This window comes from Acanthopagrus latus, chromosome 14 (genome assembly GCF_904848185.1).
Source record: "Acanthopagrus latus isolate v.2019 chromosome 14, fAcaLat1.1, whole genome shotgun sequence".
NCBI lineage: Eukaryota > Metazoa > Chordata > Actinopteri > Spariformes > Sparidae > Acanthopagrus > Acanthopagrus latus.
Genome location: NC_051052.1, coordinates 18,796,595 through 18,817,480, shown reverse-complemented (window position 1 = coordinate 18,817,480; position 20,886 = coordinate 18,796,595). Strand labels below are relative to the sequence as shown.

Sequence of the window (20,886 nt, the reverse complement as noted above, 5' to 3'; positions counted from 1 at the left end):
CAGAAAAGGGGAGAAAATTAGCATCCAGTCATGTTTCACAGGATTCACTTGGGAATTAATGCAGATTGTAAACTTCACCATTAAGACAAAATCCAGATGTTAGCAGATGTAAGCTCATACGTCAGAATAACAACACAAAATATAACGTTTTTTTTTTTTTTAGACTTGAGCAGGTAAATTCAAGCGTTTCTTCATTCCAAAGGGCCTCTTGCGATTTCTGCCCCAGATGAACTTTACGACCTGGATACCTGTGTGGTAAAATAATATAATCGGGTTGAACTTCAACAGCTTTTCTGTTCACGCTGCCAACATCAACTTCCTCTTTCGTTACCGATCACCTTTTACGACTGCTCTTACTGAAAGGTCAATAAACAGTTGTGTTGCTCACAAGCTCCGCCCACTCAGGTTTGACTCTGTCTTTAAATCAAATTTAAGAGATGTTTGAATGAAATTAAATCTCTCCCGCAGCCTCTCAGAGGTAAGAACACGGTGGATCTGATCGTCGAGGGTTCGGTCCTGGAGCTTCAGGACGTCTCCGACCCGTTCCTCTACTGGCCCGTCAGAGTGATCCAGAACGTTGGAGGGAGGCTGCGTCTACGCTACGCCGGCCTCGCGGACAGCCACCAGGCTCAGGACACCTGGCTGTTCTACCTGGACGTCAGGCTCCGCCCACTCGGCTGGGCTCTGGAGAACCGTCTCGCCCTAGAACCGCCCACAGGTGATAAACTTATCTGCTCACATTATCTTTTAATTTAAATATAGAGTGTCAGGTGATCAGTGAGACTTCAAAATCTAAGTTTCCATCGTCTCTCCTCAGCGCTCCGGTCTCTGAGGAGCGGCGCCGACTGGCAGCGAGCTCTGGAGGACGCTCGGCTGGACGGACAGAAGAACCCACTGCCGCTGGAGGTGTTCAAGGTGAGTCACCGTAGTTTACACACACTTCTGCTCTTCACTGTGTGTGTGTGTGTGTGTGTGTGTGTGTGTGTGTGTGTTGGCACAGGGCCAGACTGCAGGACTGCCTGGGTGAAATGTGCTCTTTTGTCTGCCGCTGAGTTACGTATGAAACCGAGATAATAAACGTTGAGGCAATATTTTACAGCTCTGTGTTTTTCCTTCCTGGGAAGAATTTTGTAATTTGGCACAAATTACTGAAGAAAGAAAAGCTCAGTTTGTACCCAAGCAAATCTTCATTTATTGGAAATTTTAGTCTCCCTTTGCTGTATGCTGAATTGTACACATGCTTGATAATTAATTTCAGATTTAGACATGTTAAGATTACCTGCTGTGCCCTAAAAGACTCAAGGTTACTCCAGCAATTAACTTGATGTGCCTGTTAAAAGCTCTCTCTATTTCCCCCATAATTACCACCAAATTTAAAAGTTACGTCTGGAAGATTTCCAAGGAAAACAACGGATAAATGATGATGAAATTACTGATTTGGGTTGGTCGGGCTGCACAATAAAATCCCTCTAATGCTACTCACAACAATTCCGACATTTGCATTAGCAAATAAGCATGGCGTTAAACAAATGCTCCTGAACTAGAGCGACGAAACAAATCCTGTGCGTGAGAGAGGCAGAGTAAGCAGTAAACACGGTCCACTGAACAAAAAGACTGGGATAAATAAATAGAACGGATTCACTTTCAAAGACCACCAAGATTTGAAAACACAATCAACAAACCTGACAGACCGTCTCTCACTGGCTCAAGAAGAGGCTGTTCACGTTTTGTATCGACATCCAACCTGAGTGGTCCGATTACAGGTGGACAGCTTCATGTCAGCCAGTTCACGCTTGGCATTAAATGCGACTCGAGTGACATCTTGTGATCGGATTCCCGCTCAGAATTCAAACAAAAATGTACCATGAAACAAAGAGATATGATGTATTTTACACAAAAAAAATCAATATTTTCAGGTGTAATATTTGCCGAATTAACAAGTAGCTTCAAATAGTAAAGACAGTTTTGTAGACAGTGTTAATAAAGTTAAAAAAGCTTCTTTTAACTTCACAACTCACAAAATTGAGCGATTTTTCAAGGGAGTCTGGTGACATTCCTCACAGGCATCAAAAACATAGTTATTACTGCTTAATGTTTAGCATATCTGTAACATTTAACATCAATAAAATGTTGTCTACTTTCATGGTTTTAGCTTAAAAGGTGAGATCAGTTTAAACGTTGTGGTCAACAGCTGCTAAATGTTTGCAAGTAGGTACAGAAACAGACACAGCGGTGCAACAACAGACTGACACTTTTCCAAAGAAATAAACAACTTAATGTTTTGCATTCAATGCAGAATTTACAAGAAGGCAACAATGATTAAGAATTTATTGTAGGGAAGATTTGTGATGTTGGACGAGTTTCTCCTCACTCCAAAACTCTTAAAATACAAGGTTTTGTTAAGGGAGTCTGGGGATGTTACTGTGACTGCTTTCCTTCACAATCATGCAGCACTGATAGTCCTGCGGTCTTTCATGAAACAAAATAAGAATCTCTGTTGTGCTGGAAGTGATGTGTTTATGTTTCCAGTTATTTTAGGACACATAGATCAAACTTAACACTATCTGTCATCAAATCCAGAATAAAAGAAATCACTAATTAATATTCATTGAGGCCTAATGATCCTCCACCAGATGATACTTCATCCATCCGCCCCCTTTCATTAACTACTACCATGGGAAAACCACTTTGCCTCGTTCATTTCGTGCCCACCCAGCAGGGTTTGCCTGACCTACATTGTTCTTGCGTGTGTGTGCGCATTAACAAAAGTGGAGCACATTTGTCTGAAAGACTTGACTTTACTGTGTCAGGACCACGTAGACCTGCCGAAGCACTCCTTCAAGATGGGGATGAAGCTGGAGATGGTCTCTCCGTGGGAGCAGCTCCAGATCTGCCCCGTTTCTGTCACCAAGGTGAGTCACACCGGAGCGCCGTGGAAACACAATGCTTTATCTCATATATGTATATATATATATATATATATCAAGCTGACTCCGTCCCCGGAGCATTCCCCAGCTGCCTTTCTGAAAGCAGCGCTGGATTTTTAACATGTTTCTGCCAAGAATGTGGCCTCGCAGCCTCCGGTTTTATCTCATATGTGTCCGAGGAATGCCGACCTCTGTTTTATTCATCTGGAGACTTTTAATCCAAACGTCTTCCTCTCCAGGTCTACAGTGAGATCTACTTCCAGGTGACGCTGGATGATCTCTCCGTGGACGCAAAGCCTCGGTTCGTGCTGTGTCACGCCAACTCTCCCGGCATCCTGCCCGTGCAGTGGTGTCTAAAGAACGGCGTGGGCCTGGAGCGGCCCCGGGGCTACGAGGGCCAGGACTTCGACTGGGCCGACTACCTGAAGCACAGCGGGACGGAAGCAGCTCCTGACGCCTGCTTCCCTGATGTAAGACTGGGGAAAGTCCTGATTATATATTTGACCCTGTGTACGGAAGACGACATACTTGGTCCTGATAATAAGAGTTGTTTAAATTAGATGTACGATGAGTTGTTGTGTCCGGGTGTGGAAGGGACTCAGCTGCCGTTCACACCAAGCGGTTCGAGTAGTTTTTTTTGTTTTTTGCTCTCGGGCTTCAGGGTGCAGAACGAGACAAAGAAGACTCTGCACTCTGAAACTTTCTTGGACTTGCATCACAGGGATTGAGATTTATGCTTCATCTGGAGTGTTTCCTGACACCGTGTTGTGGTTTTTTAGAAGAGAAAAGGCCCTGGAGGATGAGCAGAAACTGGTTGGTTTAACAAATGCAGTTCCAGCGAACTTTCCCACCTCAGAGCACACCTGTTTCAACAGCGCTGGGAGGCAGGTCTGACGAGCAAACACCGCCCTCGCAGTGAGGGGGCTGCATTTTTAGGGTGACACTTTATGTAGGAAGTAAGTTGGTGAAGGGAATTTTGGATCTGAGTGTTACTTTGCATCTTAACAATAGAGTACAAAAGGTGTTTACTTTGGACTCGTGGCCTTCCGTTAAGTTTGTGTCCCCCTTTTGTTCGATCCCCTCTGACACATTAACACACGATGACCCTGTAAAATCACTGATGGTTCCCCCGTGTCGGAGCCTTCAAGGCCAAAATCAGGGTTAAACTTGTAGAGCAGCTTCAGGTTATCTGAGGTAACATCGCTGTCCTAAATGTAAAATAAACTCTTCTTCTTCCCCCTCTCTCTCTCGTCTACCCTTCTCTTGTGTGTGTGTGTGTGTGTGTGTGTGTGTGTGTGTGTGTGTTCAGACATGGCAGAACAGAGGCTTTGCCAAGGACATGTGGCTGGAGGCGGTGAACCCTCACCGGCCAGCGGAGGTGTGTGTGGCTCAGATCACACAGGTCAGAGGACGCCTGCTGTGGCTCAGACTGGAAGGTACACGCTTTTGTGTGTGTCCGAGTGTGTCCATGTGTGTGCGTCTGCACAAGCACGTGTGTGTGTGTGTGTGTGTGTGTGTGTGTGTGTGGAGGATTAGGTGTCGGAGGATTAAGTGTCAGAGAGGACTCCTGCTGTGTCTCAGAGTGAAGGCAGAAAACACAGTGTGTATGCCAGTTTGTGTTTGTATCTTCTCGTATGTGTGTGTGTGTGTGTGTGTGTGTGTGTGTGTGTGTGTGTGTGTGACAGCTCCCTCACCCCCTCCTCTCTCTCTCTCTCTCTCTCTCTCTCTCTCCTGTCTACCTGTCTCCAGGTGTGGCGAAGCCGCTGTCACAGTGTATCGTGGACGTCGAGTCCATGGACATCTTCCCTGTCGGCTGGTGCGAGGCCAACGCTTACCCTCTGACCCCTCCACTCAAACCTGTCTGTACGTACACACACACACACACACACGCACACACACACACACACACACACACACACACACACACACTTACTCTGAAGTGACAGCCCAAAGCAGACTCTCTTTTTCTGTCTCTTTCTGCAGGCCAGAAGCAGAAGAAGATTGCGGTGGTGCAGCCGGAGAAACAGTAAGAGAGGCGAAACATTTATATGTGTCAGCACCTGTCACAGGTGGAGTCTGACTGACGGAGTTCTTGAAGGTTTCAGCTGATTGTGTTTTGGAGTTGAAGCCCCCGAATGATAAATCCGGACTGATGCGCAGCTAAAACACACAATATGAATCAGTAGATATTACTCCACAGTCACCAGAACTGAGAAATTAAATGTTTACAACATTTGTAAATCACTCGTTTCGCCGAGAGGATATTGGGGTTTAAATTATATACTTTTTTTGAAGTAGCCCAGTCTGTAATAAGAGGCTTCATGTCAGCAATCGTGGACGGCAGGAAACGACCACAGATCTTTTTGTTTTTGCATTTCCTGACATGTTACAGACCAAGTGATTATTCCGCTGATAAGGAAAAGAGTCAGTAATCTTTAGTTGCAGCTTCAGTTCATATCGAGCAGCAAAATCAAAGAAAAAGACCAACAGAGTTTTTGCAGTTTGACAATTAAAAAAAAAACAACTGTTGTTTCCTCTTTAATAAAACTGCTTTTCAATTTATTTCCAGTGTCTTCACCGGCATTTAAAAGGAAAGTGAAACTAAAAGCCACACGTATCCGTCGGATATCTTTCTGTAAACTAACCGCAGCCGCCATCTGTTTCACTTCGCAACTGTCCGTTTCATTCCTTTAGTTTTCTACCTGAGGGCCGAAGGGAAAAACTGAGCATCTTCAGAAAACCCCTTCGAGGTTTTTTTTTTCCTCCCTCCATCACTCTGAAGCCGTTAATTGAAACAGTGGCTTTTTTAGAGCAGGAATTGCTTCCCCGCGGCGCTGATTGATTCAGTTGACAAATGACACGATACACCGCCGCGAGTTTAGGAGGAAGGGAGACGGCGGGTCGGAGCGAGCAGGAGGAGAAATATGAGGATCTTCAGCAGCTCGCACATCTAACCACTAATTCCATCTCTCACCTCCAGTGGAATCCTTTAATCAATAATCATCCGATCGCTTCACACACACACACACACACACACACGCTGCTTTCTAACCCACATACCTCTAAATCTGAAACTGTACGAGCTGTTATGAGGATTGATCGGCTAAACGAGCGATTATTCGGTCGTTCTGTTGTTTCCTGTCTTGATTACATCAGGCGGATAATTTCATTGATTAGTTTGAGGTTATTGATTGATTGCCGCCCCCCCCCACCACCTTTGTTCCCCCTTGCAGGTTGGCTCCGGCCCAGCCACCAGAGACGACTCCCGTAATCCACTGCCAGCCCGCCGCCACAGATCCAGGTAATCAAAAGCCACATTACGCACGATTTATCTCCAGTAATTATTGCTAACGAGCTGCTTTGAGGAGAGTAAAGGGAGACGGCGCTCTTCAGATACTCCTACACTCGTAAACATTTAGTGATGCTCAGTGTTTAGTTTTGTTTTTGTTTTTTTTAAGTCTCATCTCTGTACAGAGAGATGCACTACTCAACTTTCTGCATCGGGAGCCTTGTGGTTTTCACACTACATGACTGATCGGCGACAGAACGGTCACACCCTGAGAGATCGTTCACGAGAGAAGAGACGCACGAGTGACTCCGTCTAAGCAGTCCAGGTTGTCGAGAAAATACCAAAGCGCGGCACTGAAAGCGTGAAACTGCCTGTTTTATTGTTCAAGGAGCTACAAGATGTTACTGTGCTCGCTCCGTACGAATAGAAGCCTGATTAGAAGTGGTTCAGAGAGCTGTTGTTGATAAAAAGAAGACTCTCACTGGCCTGAAAACTCAGCAGAAGTCGGCGACTTGCTGGCAAACCGTCCCAGAGCTCCTGCATCGGGTCGCGACTGACGATAACGTGAGCGTGCACCGATCTAAACCTGGCCTAACTTCATCTTTCAAACTAGTAGACAGATGATGCACATACATACTTTTACTTAAGGATTTTAAAGCATGAGTTTGACTTCACAGTGTGGTTTTTACAGTTACTTAAACCTGCTGAAATCATTGTTGTCATTTTACACAACTTCCTGCCTGGTTTTGGCAGGAAGCGATCTCCTCCCTGCTCTCTGTGTTAACACACGAATTCACAGCAGAAATCTCCAGATAAAGAGTCAAACTGGAGGATCCTGCCCTCTGTCCGAGATGGGTATGGGTTAATGAACCATCACTCTATAACAGCGATTACTGCTGGACTATAGAGTATTTCAGTGAGAATCTATCACTTGAGCAGCTTTAAGTTGAGGATGAAAATGGTCCTGACATGCAGTGAGTTATTTCAGCGGAGGAAATGCCACGCCTGGTGTCAGAATAATGCTTCGACAAGATGCAGCTCGTGGCTCCAGTTCTGCACTGTGACCCGTCGAGTCTCATTTCCTCTTTACTGCAGTTTATATATATATGTATGAAACTACACACAGGAGAAAAACAAAGAGCTCGCTGAATGCTGCGGCGAAGGAAATCCTCGTCCATCACTAATGCATTACAGAGCTTGAAACATTCCCCGCCCCCCCGCTGCTATCAGATTGTACTGGAGCTGCGAGTATTTGGCCAGTTGTCAACTGGAAGGAGGAGAAAAAAAAAAATAAAAATACACCCACCGACAACAACACAGAGCCAGGACTGCAGCATCTTTTCTAATCACGTTACACTGAAGTGAGCCTCTTACTGGAGGAAACGTTAGCGGATAAAACACCCAGAAAAGTTGCTCACAAACACAAGTTTGGTGCATCACAGCAGCCGAACCAGCTGTGTGAGATACATTTTGATGTTTTGGGTTTTCTGTGTGTAACATCATGTATGTTGGAGCACAAAGCGGGCTCAAGCGTTGTTTCCAGGAGACCCTTGCCCTGTTTAAAAACCACCCACTCGCTCATGCATATTCATGGCCTCACCTAATTACCATTCACCCCTGGCGCCTGGTTCCAGGTGCTGCAGGAAGGGGCGAAGTGCAGCAGCGTTGTGTCGACCCTGATGCATCTCGTCTCGGCCCAGTTCGAGGCGGCGTTCACCACATAGAGTCACGTCCACATGAATATATGAGAATATCAGAAAAACAACACGCGGCTTCGTACTGCAACAGTTTTCTGCCAAAGAAACCGTTCTGGTTATTTCGTTTTTTGTTTTTTTGTTGTTTTTTTTTCCCCTCCGTGCTTCTTCCTCGCTGGTTTGGAGTGGGCGGTGCTCGGTTGGCTCTCCAAAAAAAAAAAAAATCAAGATTTAGCAACATTCAAACCAGAATCTGGTGACTGTTGTTGGGGCTGTTTGATTGTTTTGCCATAAAAATCTAATCGAATCACACCCACGCAGTCCGGATGAAACATAGTAGATGATTTTTTTTTTTAAGTGTTAAACTCTAAATTATACCTCAATGTGTTTAATTGTGATTGGTGCATATTTTGTAACTGGGAACACATTTTCAGATCATCATGAAGTGTGAAAGCTGTGAAAAGCAAAGTTAACTGTTAAGTTATTTTCACAAAATCCCGGTCCATCTTCAGCTGTAGCATCCAAAAAGACTAAAGCCCCTAAAAATAATCTTGATTATCAACCAAAATGCATTCTAGCTTTCCACTTGGTCCCCACAGAAAGCAGACAAGCATTACTTATGTTCTTTAAAGTATTTACAGAAGTGAACTCCCCGTAATTTAACTACATTTTGCAGGAGCTTGCTGGAAGGTCGTCACATTAAAGTACCAAGTCATGACCAAGACGCCGTGTGCACCGTGAGAAATGTCTTCCCGAAATTCATTTGTGGGAATTTTACTCAATGCAGTCTTTGTCTTCCGACACAAACCACTGTGACGCACAGAATATATCAAACTATTATTCAATACATGTGATTTCTCTGCAGTTGCGGTCTAGAAATAAAATCCAGGGTCCTCTTTTTTTCTGAGATAAGACAATAAAAATGTGAGACGACACCTCTAGCTTTATAAAAAAAAAGCCTTGAGAGGCCAAAAAACTGATATGAAGCACCAAAACACTGGTTAAATTAACTTTTTACAATTTTATGTGTCATTAACTGAAATCACAAAAGATGAGGACCAGAATTGTTTTAATTATCTATTTTACCATCGCGTCTTTGCTGAAATCATCATGTTTGACCTGTGAAAGTCGGCATTTTTTCTATCAACTGTATGTTTTGTTGGTTTGTAAACAGCATTACAAAAGAAACTACTGAACATATTTCCACCAAACTGGGACGAAGGATGAGTCTCGACCCAGAACAGACCCCATTAAGTTCTGGTGTGGATCTGGATAAAAAGATGGATCCAGGAATTTGTTTCTCACTTTGATAAAGTTGTGAAATAGGGCGTGTTTTCAGACATTTTCTCAGAGGAATACTGGCTGGATCTTGATGGCGTATTTAGGTGGCTGTAATTTATGAGTCAGTACAATAGTTTTTATAGAGGGTCGTCATTTTTCAGCTTCTGTATGGTAACAAAAAATGACAGAAACGTCCAAATTCAGGGGTGTCGGGTTTGATATTAGATTAAGCTTGATTGAATTAAAGGGGCGTTGTTGGGCCTTGGATGCTGAGGTATGCACTCTACGGACTTCACTCTCATGTATCCTCTTCATTTCAAGCTGTTTAACCTCCCTGTTTCTGTTCTCTCGTCTCTGTCACAGGCTCAGCCAACGGTCGATACTGCTGCTCCAAGATTTTTGTCAACCACCGCTGTTTCTCAGGGCCGTACCTCAACAAGGGATGCATCGCCGAGCTGCCGCAGGCCGTCGGACCCGGGAAATGCACGCTGGTCCTCAAAGAGGTGGGCTGATGTCGGAGGTGGAAGGGGGAAGCGGGTCTAATCAAAGAGTTACGCACTTTCAAAGGGAGAGTGGAGGGGCGGAGGAGACTGAAGGAGGGTGGAGGTAAAAGACAAAAAGAGAAAGACGGCGATGTCTTGTTAACCACCTGCAGTTTCCCAGCGGTGCCTTCGTTTTAATGTGAGGAGCTGTCAGTCAAGCGTGTTTACATGTACACGCTGCCACCGCCGCTTAGCAAAACAGCTCCAGAGACTGTTTGTGAGCGCGGTGTGATCTGTAAAAGGCGGCGATCTGTGTTTGTCTTTCCAGTTTCTCTTCTCTTCGTGTTGGTGCGGTGACTTCCGATGTCTTTCTCGAGAATTTCTCCATTGAAGCGGGAGTTTATTTTTATTTTCCCTTTTTTTTTTTTTAATCTGAACTCTCGCCTTTTGCCTCCAGCTGCTGAGCATGCTGATCAACGCCGCGTACAAGCCCGGACGAGTCCTGAAGGAGCTGCAGGAGCTGGAGGATCAGAGCTGGGACTGCCAAGAGGAGACCCTCAAAGCCAAGTGAGGAAAACACAGAGAAGTGCAGGAGAGAGTCGGCTGAGCTATGAAGACATGTTAATTATGAGCCATAACAGCTTCCACGGGGGGGGGGAGACACTGCAGGTGAAACTTTGAATGACAAGTTCTCTAAACATATGCAAATAAACATGCAGAAGATGATAACTGCCAAAATCAGACATAAAGAAATGGCTCAGTAAATCATTTATACGCCGTTCGAATCTATAAATCATGATCCACATCAGAGTCCTGGTCGTAGCCGCTCAGTGAGTCCGACATCGTTTCATCCCCCAGGACTGTTTCGCCCGATCGTGCCGTGATTGGCTCTTAATTACCCCCCCCCCCCCCCCCCCCCCTCGTTTGCATACTGAAGCAGAAATACGTACGGAAAAGTGCCGAGCGAACATGCAACATCAGGGAGACGGTTAGATCTCGTCTGTCAGTCAGAAGATCCACTTTTTCATGTCGGGTGGATGTTTAAGACGGGTTTGATATTTAGAAGTCTGGAAAAGACACCTTATGGACGTCTTCTGTACTTGATTTTTAGCAAATACCATTTTCAAGACATGTAAACGCTTTATAATTCTGTTTAATGACATACATTCAAATTTCAGGACACTGAAAATGCAAATATGCAAACTTATTTCCAGGTTTTAGGAGTTATAAATGTCCTTCAGTGCTGGATATGATTGTAGTAAGAAAAATATATACAAACGTTAAACCAGGTGTCATCAGATTCCCTATTTTTAAGAAACACATGCATAATTTTACAAATGAAGCGGTTTGTCTGAAATATAAATCTTGCAGTTGTGCATCGTGAAATGCTTTCTTGAAAATGTGTTTCCAAACTCTCCCTCCGAGTGTTTTTGTGTTGCTTTCTTCTTCCTCTCTCTTGTTTTTTTTAGTGAAGTTTAACCCCAACCCTCAGGAAAGCAAACCAGATCGATACAAACCGACCTTTTAGGAGCAAAGATTGAGTCAAAAGACAGAATTTCAGCTTTAATTATGGTCTGTTTGAAAGTTAGAGAACAGACTGACTTCAGAGAGGCTGCACCAGATCTCAGGTCAGATTCGCCCTCGAGCGCTGCCAGCAGATCAGCTCACCTTTCCTGCCCTCCGCCATTAGACGGGAGATTGCAGAAACGACCCTGAGTCACCCTGAACGCCCTCATTCAGGCCAGCTCTCGTAAAAAAAATTTTTTAAAAATGCTTTTACGGCAATCATCATTCCTTGTCGAGCACTGTGATGGATTACAGTTTAATTATCATAAATAAAAGTGTAACGTCTGGCTGACTTTGTCTCCACATCCCTCCCTGCTCCCTCTTTTTTCCTTTTGTTTTCAGGTATAAAGGGAAAACGTATCGCTCCACCATCCGGATCGTCCGCCTCGCCGACCAGATCCCGGACTTCTGCAGGAAGGTGTGCGTGAAGCTGCAGTGCTGCCCGAACCTCTTCAGCCCCGTCCTCGTCACCGACAAGTGCCCGGAGAACTGCGCCGTTCAGACCAAAACCAAATACAGTGAGTGTCTGTAATTAAACGCATCACTTCCTGCACCACAGCTATGAAGAGGACAGAAATCAAGGCCTGTGACTGCGCTGCAGAGTGTATAATTGCCCGTGATGAGTAGCTGAGATTTGTTTTGGGTGCATTGTTCTCGACATCTGCTGTGCATCCGCAGCCTATTACTATGGGAAGAAGAGGAAGCTGTCCAAGCCGGCGGCAGGAGAGGAGACGGCGGACGGAGAGCCGGCCAAGCCGACGCGCCGCAGGAAGAAGAGGAAAGCTATCTTTGTGCAGAAGAAGAGACGCTCGTCCACCGTGGACTACACTCCTGCCGGCTCACCGCAGGTTAGAGAACGCTCTTCTTCCCTTTCTCCGTCTTTCTTCCTTTTCTGAAGTCGTTCTGAGAGGCGTCCCGTCGAGCAGACGGGTGGAAACTGCAGTTGCACCGCCACGATCGGGTGTATAAATATAAACATCCCTTTTTTATGACGGCGGCAGGAAGAAGACGAGCCTCACAGGCAGGAACTGGAGCTCAGCTGAGAGTTTTTAATTTAGTTTGGACGAGTTTAATCGTAATTTACATCTGGGCTGCTCCAGTTCAAGGCCCTCAGATGTGGAGTGTTTGACTGGTTGGACTGGTTGGCGGCTGGTTTTGTGGCGAGACATCAGTCATGAAGCCATGAAGGATCTGGTGCTTTAGTTTCACGCTGCTGCATCGTAGTCTGTGTCTCGTTTGTATTTTATGTTCTTCACGTTATTACTCGATAAACTGATCAACAGAGGATTAATCAAGAACTATTTGGATGATGAATTAATAATTTGAGTCATTTTTCAAGCACAATTTCCCAAAGTTTGTTTGTTCCGTCTTCTCCAATGTGACAATTTTGTGTTTTACATCATTACAAACTGAAAATTGCTGGATATTTGACAAAAGGTACTGACAGCTGTCAAAAGATTGATTTAATCAATCAATGAAGGGAACAATCTGCAGATTAATCAACCATGAAAATCAAGTCCAAAACTTAAAGTTTGATCATGAAAATATAAAACAGCTAATTAAATGATGACAGTTATAAATCGCGAGCTTCATATTTAAGAACTTCATCTCCAGTATTAGTTTTTAGCACATTGCAGCATTTAATTGCTGTAAAAAGTCAGCGCAGGTTCAATAAGACGGACGTAAGAGAGTGAATATAATGTTTGAGATCTGGTTGGTGTTTTTTTTCCCCACTTTCCCAGAGTCAGAAACTAATAAACACTTGAGGACAGACATGTTTTCTTGTCTGACGTTGTGTCAAACAGCAACATGAGGCCATTTTGGCTCAGCTGTTGAGTACATATGGGTCAGATATCACAATCTTAATGCCGGGAGCATTCAGAAAGTGAGCAAAACCAAACAAGTCAACTAATAGGGGCCGTGTGGGGGGATCTTGGTTTACCAACTTGGAACCTGACCTTTATACAAACTCATCCAACTCCTATCTAAACTCTCGATCCTTTCCTTCAGTGGAAACTCTGAGAAAAACATGAGTCACGCCTAACGTCACTTACAGCGAACTTCAGGCTTATCTCACCTGTTTGTGCTCAGCTCAGATATCTATCTCCTGTGAGGCATCGGTGGAGCTGAGGACTGCGGGTTTTGACTGTCACTTTATCTTTTATCAAACAATTTATAAATAGATTTCAGCAAAACAAATCGCAGAAAAGTGTTTGGTTTTTTTCTTTTTGTTGTTTTAGAATTTTCACAAAGAGTTTTATTAACCTGCAGCGACGATGAACGAGTGAAGGCCAAACGCAGCACCTCATCGTCCTGACTCTGAGCTTTCCTTCTTCCATGCAGGACAGTGACGAGGGAGAGGAGGATGAAGAGATGGCGTTGCAGTCGAGCAGCGAGGGCACCAGCTCGGAGCCACGCGAGGACCACACCGACGCCTCCTCGGTGGAGGTGACCAGCAGCCGTCCTCGCCGGGCCGTGACGCTGCGCAGGTCCTTCAGCAGGAGGAGCACCGCGGGCAGCCAGGAGGCTCCCGAGGGCCGCAGGAGGTCGACCCGCTCGCTGTCGGCCTGCAGCCAGAACAAATATCAGCCGCCCAAAGGACAAGACATGCAGGTGAGGACAGAGAGACGACACGCTGGTGGAGCTTCAGCGGTTTGTGTCCCGTTTACTGATACGTATAAATGTCCGTGTTGACAGGTGGAGGAGGAGGGTCAGCTGGTTTTGGACAGAAATCCTCTGGAGTGGAGCGTCGACGAAGTCGTCCAGTTTATCAACTCGACTGACTGTGCATCCCTGGCCAACATCTTCCAGGAGCAGGTAGATACACCAACACATTCCTTACCGTACCTCACACCAACACTCAGCCTAACGTACGCCTGAGCCCAGTGTCAACCCTCACACAGCCTGACGCCAGTCTGAAGGAGCGAAAATGTCCTTTTGCTCTTTTATCTACTTCATAACATGAAGATGTAAAACAGCACAGCTGTTCAGATCGTCCAGGATACATTTAGAGACAGTGCTGCAGCATTCTCCTAAACTACAGAAGCAGCTAAAACGTTAAAAAAACAACTTTAAAAATCAATAACATGGCTCCAGTGTGGCAGAATCCAAGTCTTACGAAGCAAATTGATTTGAAAAAAGTGTCATTTTCACCCCTGATGTGCGGTTGTGGACCCACTTCATCATGCTAACGCAGTGGAAAATTTACTCTTTCTCTGATCCTCGCCTTCATTTTCCACCCACAACATATTGAGCCAATATTTGTATTTAACTTCAGCTCAGATATCAGGAGGTCAGTCACCGCCCTTGATATGTTGTTGAGTGTTTGATTAGATATTTATTCAGCCTGTGACGTCAGATGAGCCTGACATCAAGCCAATTAACACATTGATCAAAACCCTTTTTTTTCTTTTCTTGACTTTTAGGGTTTATTCAGTTTTGTTAGAAGAAGAATCTGTTTGTTTTGTACTTATTTAGAGGCTAATTTGTGGGGTTTTTTTAACCATAAGAGGGGCTAGTTTTCTCTTAACCGCAATAAACAGACATTTGTGGTGTTAAGTTTGAGTCTGAGGTGGTGAAGAAAAGTGAAGTGCCCACCAGGATTCGACCAGTTTAACCTGAAAAACAAGTAAAAAGCTGCAAAAGCCAGAAGCGTGGGAACCCGTCTCTTCTTTCTCCGGTTAAATATTGATCTGTTTTCTCTTCCTCTGCAGGACATCGACGGTCAGGCTCTGCTGCTGCTAACTCTGCCCACAGTGCAGGAGTGTATGGACCTGAAGCTCGGTCCCGCCATCAAACTGTGTCACCAGATCGAGCGCGTCAAGGTTGCCTTTTACAGACAGTACGCCAACTGATCCAGGAGCAGCGCGTCACCCACTGAACACTCGGGCAGGGAAGCCTGGGAAATGTTGGATGTTGGATTAGGTGCCTCCTGGTGGAAAATTTTGGAAGTTTTGGCAATGGAGTCTGTGCAAAGGGATCTTTTTTTTCTTTTTTCTTTTTTTTTCGGTTTTGTTTTGGAAAGTTGCTTCGGAAAGACACAAAAAAAAACGAGGACTTGTGGATTAATTTCTGGGATGCTGTTGGTGTGAAAATGTGATGCAGCACTCACAAGAAAAGAAAAGAAAAAGAAAAAAACTTCCCCCGCTGTCGACTCCGGCAGAACAAAACACATCGGAGTCGATCCGAGTGCTTTACTGAACTGTGAAGAAGTTATTCTGAGAGGCTGAGGACTCGTTTCTGAAGATGTTTGTGTGTTTATTTCTTGCTTTTCACTTCCATTTTATTTGTGATAGAGGAGCATTATAGCAGTTAAGTTAAAAATGAGATTGATCTAAAGAGTTTTCTCCCCTGTTTTGGTTGACGATTGGTTCTGAAAAGATATAAATGAAAAGTATTTAACAAACCGAGAAATAATATATTAGGAATATTTATTGTTACCCTAATTTATAAGGAGCGATTTATCTATTTGGATGTACAGAAAATAATTGAGCAGTGACGTCCACATTCACTCCTTTTCCCCACTGAAACAAACCTCTAAAAGATATTTAAGTTATTTCACAAACAGAAACCAGAATCTGCATTTATTTACATTTACACTTCAGTTTGTGTTCGTAGAGGCCGTAAACGTGTCGCACGTGTTGTTTTTGGGAGAATAATTCTCATAATAAACCCTCTGAAATACTTTTCATTGTTACAATCACATGAAACAATCATGTAAGCTATTTTGTGTCCATCTATGCAAATGTGTTGCAGATATTTTTGATAAGTAAGAAAATAAATTTCTATTGATTTTTATCTGTTTATCTTGGACTCTGTTTTGACAACCGTTTGTCCTGTTTCTGCCACAAGTGCCAGACAATGAATACTTTTACTGTAACAGCTGATAAAAATGCAGTTTTTTAGTTTGTTTCTGGGTTGATAAGACAATCTAAAGCTTGGCTGCGATTCTTTTTAGGTCATCAGTAATGAAAATATGCACTATAAGGTTTTTTTTCTAGGGGAAATCATGTAGATAGAAAATAAAATGGGACCTAAAATTGAACCTTGTGGAACACCACAGGTAACGTGAGTTGTAGAAAATGAGTAAATACTCTACCTACAGTTGTTTTTAGTTTTTTTAAAGTAAAATTAAAAGTTACTACAGTCCCCTTGATGCTCACCCAGGTTTTGAGATCAGCAGTTTTGTTTATATCACCCAAAATCACAATCATGTTGCCTCAGTGGGCTTTTAAAATCTGCACAGTGAACAGCATCCTCTGTCCTTAGAGCCTCGATTCAAGTGAGGAAAATTTTAATTAATCAGTAAAATGGCATGAAAGGTTTAAAAGATGGCTGCCCAATGTGTGACCCACAGGCCGCCAGATATTTGTGTCAACAGTGTTAAAAAACATAAAGGAAAAGAACATTTATATCACTGTTTGCACTGTTTTTATGAGGGAAAATAAGGAAAATAGGCCAATGTAGGATCCCTGAGGAAGGACTGTGGTCACCCTGAGGCAAGTGGAAATAAAACAATAAGGAACTTGTTAAGAGTTTTTTTCACCTGTTTTTAAGCGACTTGTTCCTGCTTTCCTCTCTGGGCTCACATACGGCTCCGTCCTGCATCTTAACAATATTAAAATAAAACCTGGTCCTTGCTTTTTCTTTCAGCTTTTACCCTCCAAGAGAAAACGTTTTGGGCACCCCTGGTCTAAAAAGGATTAAAACGGCGCTCTCCCCCTTGTCAGCTTTAAAAAAGGAGGTCATCTGTTACCGTGAGGAGGGCAGTCGTGTGCTATTTAAAGCAATAAAACCTGACTTAAATGTCTCCAAGATATCAGTGTGACACATTAAAAGCTAAAAGTTGGGCTGAAAACCACATTTTTTTCCCCAGAAGTTTTGGAAGGCTGGGTTTCTTTTAAAGAGGGTGGACTACAGCGAAGTTTTGCTAAGGAGCTGTTAATAATCAATAAAACACTGGGAACAACTGTGTCAGTAACCTGTTTGGGAAATTTAGTGGGAATTACATCCAGGCTGGTTCATTTCATGCCAGATAATCATGATTTCAGGTAAAAATCGATGACAAAACAGGGTCACACAGGAAACATTTCATGATCAAACTGAAGTTTTTCTTGTTCATCATGAATCTTTATTTACAAACGGTCCACATCTAAATGTTGCAATGCACTCTGAAGTGACTAACTACAACAGAGGACATGGAGGAGGACGAAGGGTTAACAGACGCTCCCTCGTGCTCGGCGAGTTATAGGAAGTCAGACCTCGCTGCGGTTAACAGAACAAACACGGCTGATGCACAAAGTCATGTGAAGAGGAACCAAACTCCTCTCTGCTGCTCTCTGTAATCCACTTAAACAAGCATATACATGCAGTGCGTAGTGTCACTACTTTAGCATTTACACTTCAAAAAATCATTAACTGATTACATTTCACTGAGTAGCGTAGATAATCAAATAATAACCGAGGAATTAACGTATGCTAATTATAGCATGTCATTACATTACAGCGCTGGAGTTACGGGAGAATTCTCCGTAATCATATTTTGATAAATGATTGTTACTTGGTGATAACAAGTGTGTTGATATATATCAGTTGCCAGGGGCGACAGGGAGAGATCGTGAAGAAGCTTGATTATGAATTTAAAAACTAAACAGAGTCGGCTGTAACTCCTGAACAGCAGTGTGTGAAAAATACTGTATCAGCTAGTTGGGTTAGCAGGAAAGTCTGAAGTGATGGAGAAATTAAATATACACAGTCAAATATCATCAGTAATGGTCAGAAACTAGTGTGACTACATGTTCGGGAAACATTTTAGGAAATAGTTACAGCTGAAATGAATCAATAAATGGTTGAAAATGTGAGCTAGAAATGGAAAGATGGCAGAAATATATAACCAGAGTCACTGGAAATTGGTTGAAACTGGAACAAGTAGACTGAGGGATTAATGGTTAATAAGGTTAACTAAGAATAATTGATGAATGGCTGGAAAACATTAGATAAAAATATAATGGAGCAATGGTTGATAGCCAGTAGCTAAAAGTAATCTAAAACTGGTTGAAATGGCTAAAAACAAGGATAAATGTTCTACGAAACAGGGCTAAAAGTGACTCATACATGGTTGAAAGAGTTTGTAAACAACAGAGAAATGGTTGAAAAATGGTGGAAATACATTAAAGTGAGGGATCAACAGTTGAAACAACTGGCTGAGAGTAAAGGGGCTGAAACACGTAAAAGATAAAATCCATCAATAAAAAGTTACAGTAACCTCTGACAGTCACACTGTAAAGTTCTTACTCTTAAAATGGTAAAAACTGGTTAATATACTGATGTGGAATACAAAGATTTTTAAAAACAAAAGAAGAAAACAAAGAACAAAGAAAGATTTTTTCATCTGTGACCAACATGTAGCTGTATTTCAATATGTGAGCGCCATCAGAGTAATTGCAGGATGTCAAATAATGTAAATTGTGATGATTTATCAATTTATTTATTTTTTTTAACTTAGGAAGAAACAAACACAAAAACAGCTTTTGACGGACACTAATGTATTCCACAAAGACCCAGACGGGGCGATTACACATGAAATGAGACTCTTTCTTCAGAACGAAACAAAGCGAAACACCAACCAGAGTAAAAATAGACTCTGAAGCGTGTAAACAAAAACTGCAATTTATCTCTTTTCCTTTAAATAAAAATGTCTTTTCATGCAAAAGGTGGAACCAACGCAGCCTCTCATGAATCCATTCAGCTGTGTCCTCACAAACCCTGCCATTAACGTACAATCCTCCATTCAAAAGGCCGCTAACAAGTATATCTAGATTTATTCCAGCTTTTATTTAAACAGGGCCGATTGGCCGCGACATGCCCTCACAGAAACACCCGGTTAAATAAACAGGATAATTAAACAGGGACGAGCACGAACAGAACCGAGCGATAAAGAAAAAAGGAGAGTCGGTTCAGGCAGGTACGAGGAGATTACCTGCAGTGAAAGTGGCATTTAACTGTTTGGTTTTGTTTGTTTATTTATATGTAGGTGTAAAGTAGTTCATGAGACCAGTAAAACCAGTCCCGTCCTGAACCAGTTTCGACCAAATAATCTTCACTTCCGGTCGTCTCGTTAGCTTTTTAACAAGAGCTCTCACTGTCGGCGTCAGTGCAGGTTGTGGTTAGACGCTCTGACAGCAGGTCGGTGAACATTTACTCAGGTTTACTTTATTATTCTCAGGGTCAAGAACGAACTCCTGCAATGAATGTTTTAAACCTGTTTGGCTTTTGGGTGCGAGAGGCATCAGAAAAACTGGGAATTATTGGAAAAGTTTGATGAATCTTTTTTATTTTTTTTGCATTTAACAAGTTCTGAAATGTTGGAAGCTCAAACACGAACAGCTGTGGAAGATTTTTCGTCTTAATAAAATAGTCCAATCTATAACCGTTCGCTCCGTCTCAGAGAACAGAACCTCCAACATGGAGTAAAAGAAGATTCTGAGTCGGATCAGACGTTCGGTACTCGGCAGATTCTGATACGTTGTGCTACGGACTGATTTTGCTCAGTATCAAAACAGGGCTGTCATCGATTATTCTAAATCTGAATATATTTGTACGTCTGATCACATGTTACAACCCAAGAGGCCGATTTGTTCGATCTGTGAACCAATTAAATCGTCTTTTCGTGTGTCGTTTCTCAAACAGAATTGACTCGTTTCGCTGTCATAATTTCATCCGTTTGGTCTGAAAAGTTTTGGAAAGTCTGCACGATTAAGTACTTTTATTCCTGTTCCAGTTAGCTGGGGGCTAAACCGGAAGTTAGCCGGCTCCGATGTGAGCTCGATTCAGCCGCCTTAACGTTGAACGTTTGGGTAATTCAAAATGTTTTTGTTTTGTTTTGCTCAGTACGTCACTGAGCGGTTGGGAACGAACAGGACACGAGTGAAAAATCATCAAGAGAAATCACATTACATTGATAAATATAAATGCATAGTACACTGACAAGCTTATGTGACTTTTTCTTTTTCTGTTCCTCTTCTCATGCAAAGAATTCAGTAGCTGCTAACGAGGACCAACGAGCGCCGACGGTGCAAAAACCAGGACCAGATGCTCGCTGACCCGGGTCTGACATCAGCCGACATCAGGACCCTCAGAGGATGTTGGATCAGCCACGTTAGCGTGAACCCGATGTGACGATTCCCATTAAATACAATTTCTTTGCTAATGTCATCATATAAAACACACATTTTATTTTAGACCAGAGGGAGAAAAAAACCATCTTTCTACATGAACTCCCATTTTCAATTATCAAAAAGAAAATTCACAGGAATCTTGGGAGCGCTACACCTCGCTGACACCCGTGCTCATCTTTTTTAGGAGGCAGAGGCGATAAAAGAAAATTACAGTACGAGCGTGAGTTTTGACAGTCTCCAATTTATCAGACAAACTGAAATGGAAAACAGCGTCGGCAGCGACATTAAAGCTCGGCGCACGAGCTGATGGAGCCATTAGGAAGGTGTTTTATTGTCAGAACACTTCCTGGTGACAAAATAAAAGAAATTACCCCCTACGTGGCCGTGATAGCTGTTTCATGTAGCAACATAATTGGAGGTAATGCTGCGTTAGTCATGCATGCAGCACATGGCCCGAGATGCTGATTCATT

The 20,886-nt window shown here is 43.2% G+C and overlaps 1 protein-coding gene and 1 long non-coding RNA gene across 6 annotated transcripts in view; one reads left to right on the top strand and one right to left on the bottom strand.

The window, feature by feature from the left end:
* The window catches only part of sfmbt2 (Scm like with four mbt domains 2), a 47,257-nt gene extending 31,215 nt beyond the window's left edge, over window positions 1-16,042 (top strand). For all 5 annotated transcript variants that reach the window (XM_037121075.1, XM_037121071.1, XM_037121073.1 and 2 more), the window contains 15 exons: window positions 469-718; window positions 818-915; window positions 2,811-2,912; window positions 3,167-3,397; window positions 4,237-4,363; window positions 4,677-4,790; window positions 4,911-4,953; window positions 6,161-6,228; window positions 9,555-9,694; window positions 10,131-10,240; window positions 11,582-11,757; window positions 11,918-12,087; window positions 13,583-13,852; window positions 13,937-14,056; window positions 14,953-16,042. In XM_037121075.1, the coding sequence (XP_036976970.1) occupies window positions 469-718; window positions 818-915; window positions 2,811-2,912; window positions 3,167-3,397; window positions 4,237-4,363; window positions 4,677-4,790; window positions 4,911-4,953; window positions 6,161-6,228; window positions 9,555-9,694; window positions 10,131-10,240; window positions 11,582-11,757; window positions 11,918-12,087; window positions 13,583-13,852; window positions 13,937-14,056; window positions 14,953-15,093 (2,160 nt within the window). In that variant the 3' untranslated portion in view covers window positions 15,094-16,042. The remainder of the gene's footprint in view (window positions 1-468; window positions 719-817; window positions 916-2,810; window positions 2,913-3,166; window positions 3,398-4,236; window positions 4,364-4,676; window positions 4,791-4,910; window positions 4,954-6,160; window positions 6,229-9,554; window positions 9,695-10,130; window positions 10,241-11,581; window positions 11,758-11,917; window positions 12,088-13,582; window positions 13,853-13,936; window positions 14,057-14,952) is intronic.
* The window catches only part of LOC119032215, a 1,052,400-nt gene that overhangs the window by 14,570 nt on the left and 1,016,944 nt on the right, over window positions 1-20,886 (bottom strand). The window lies entirely within an intron of this gene.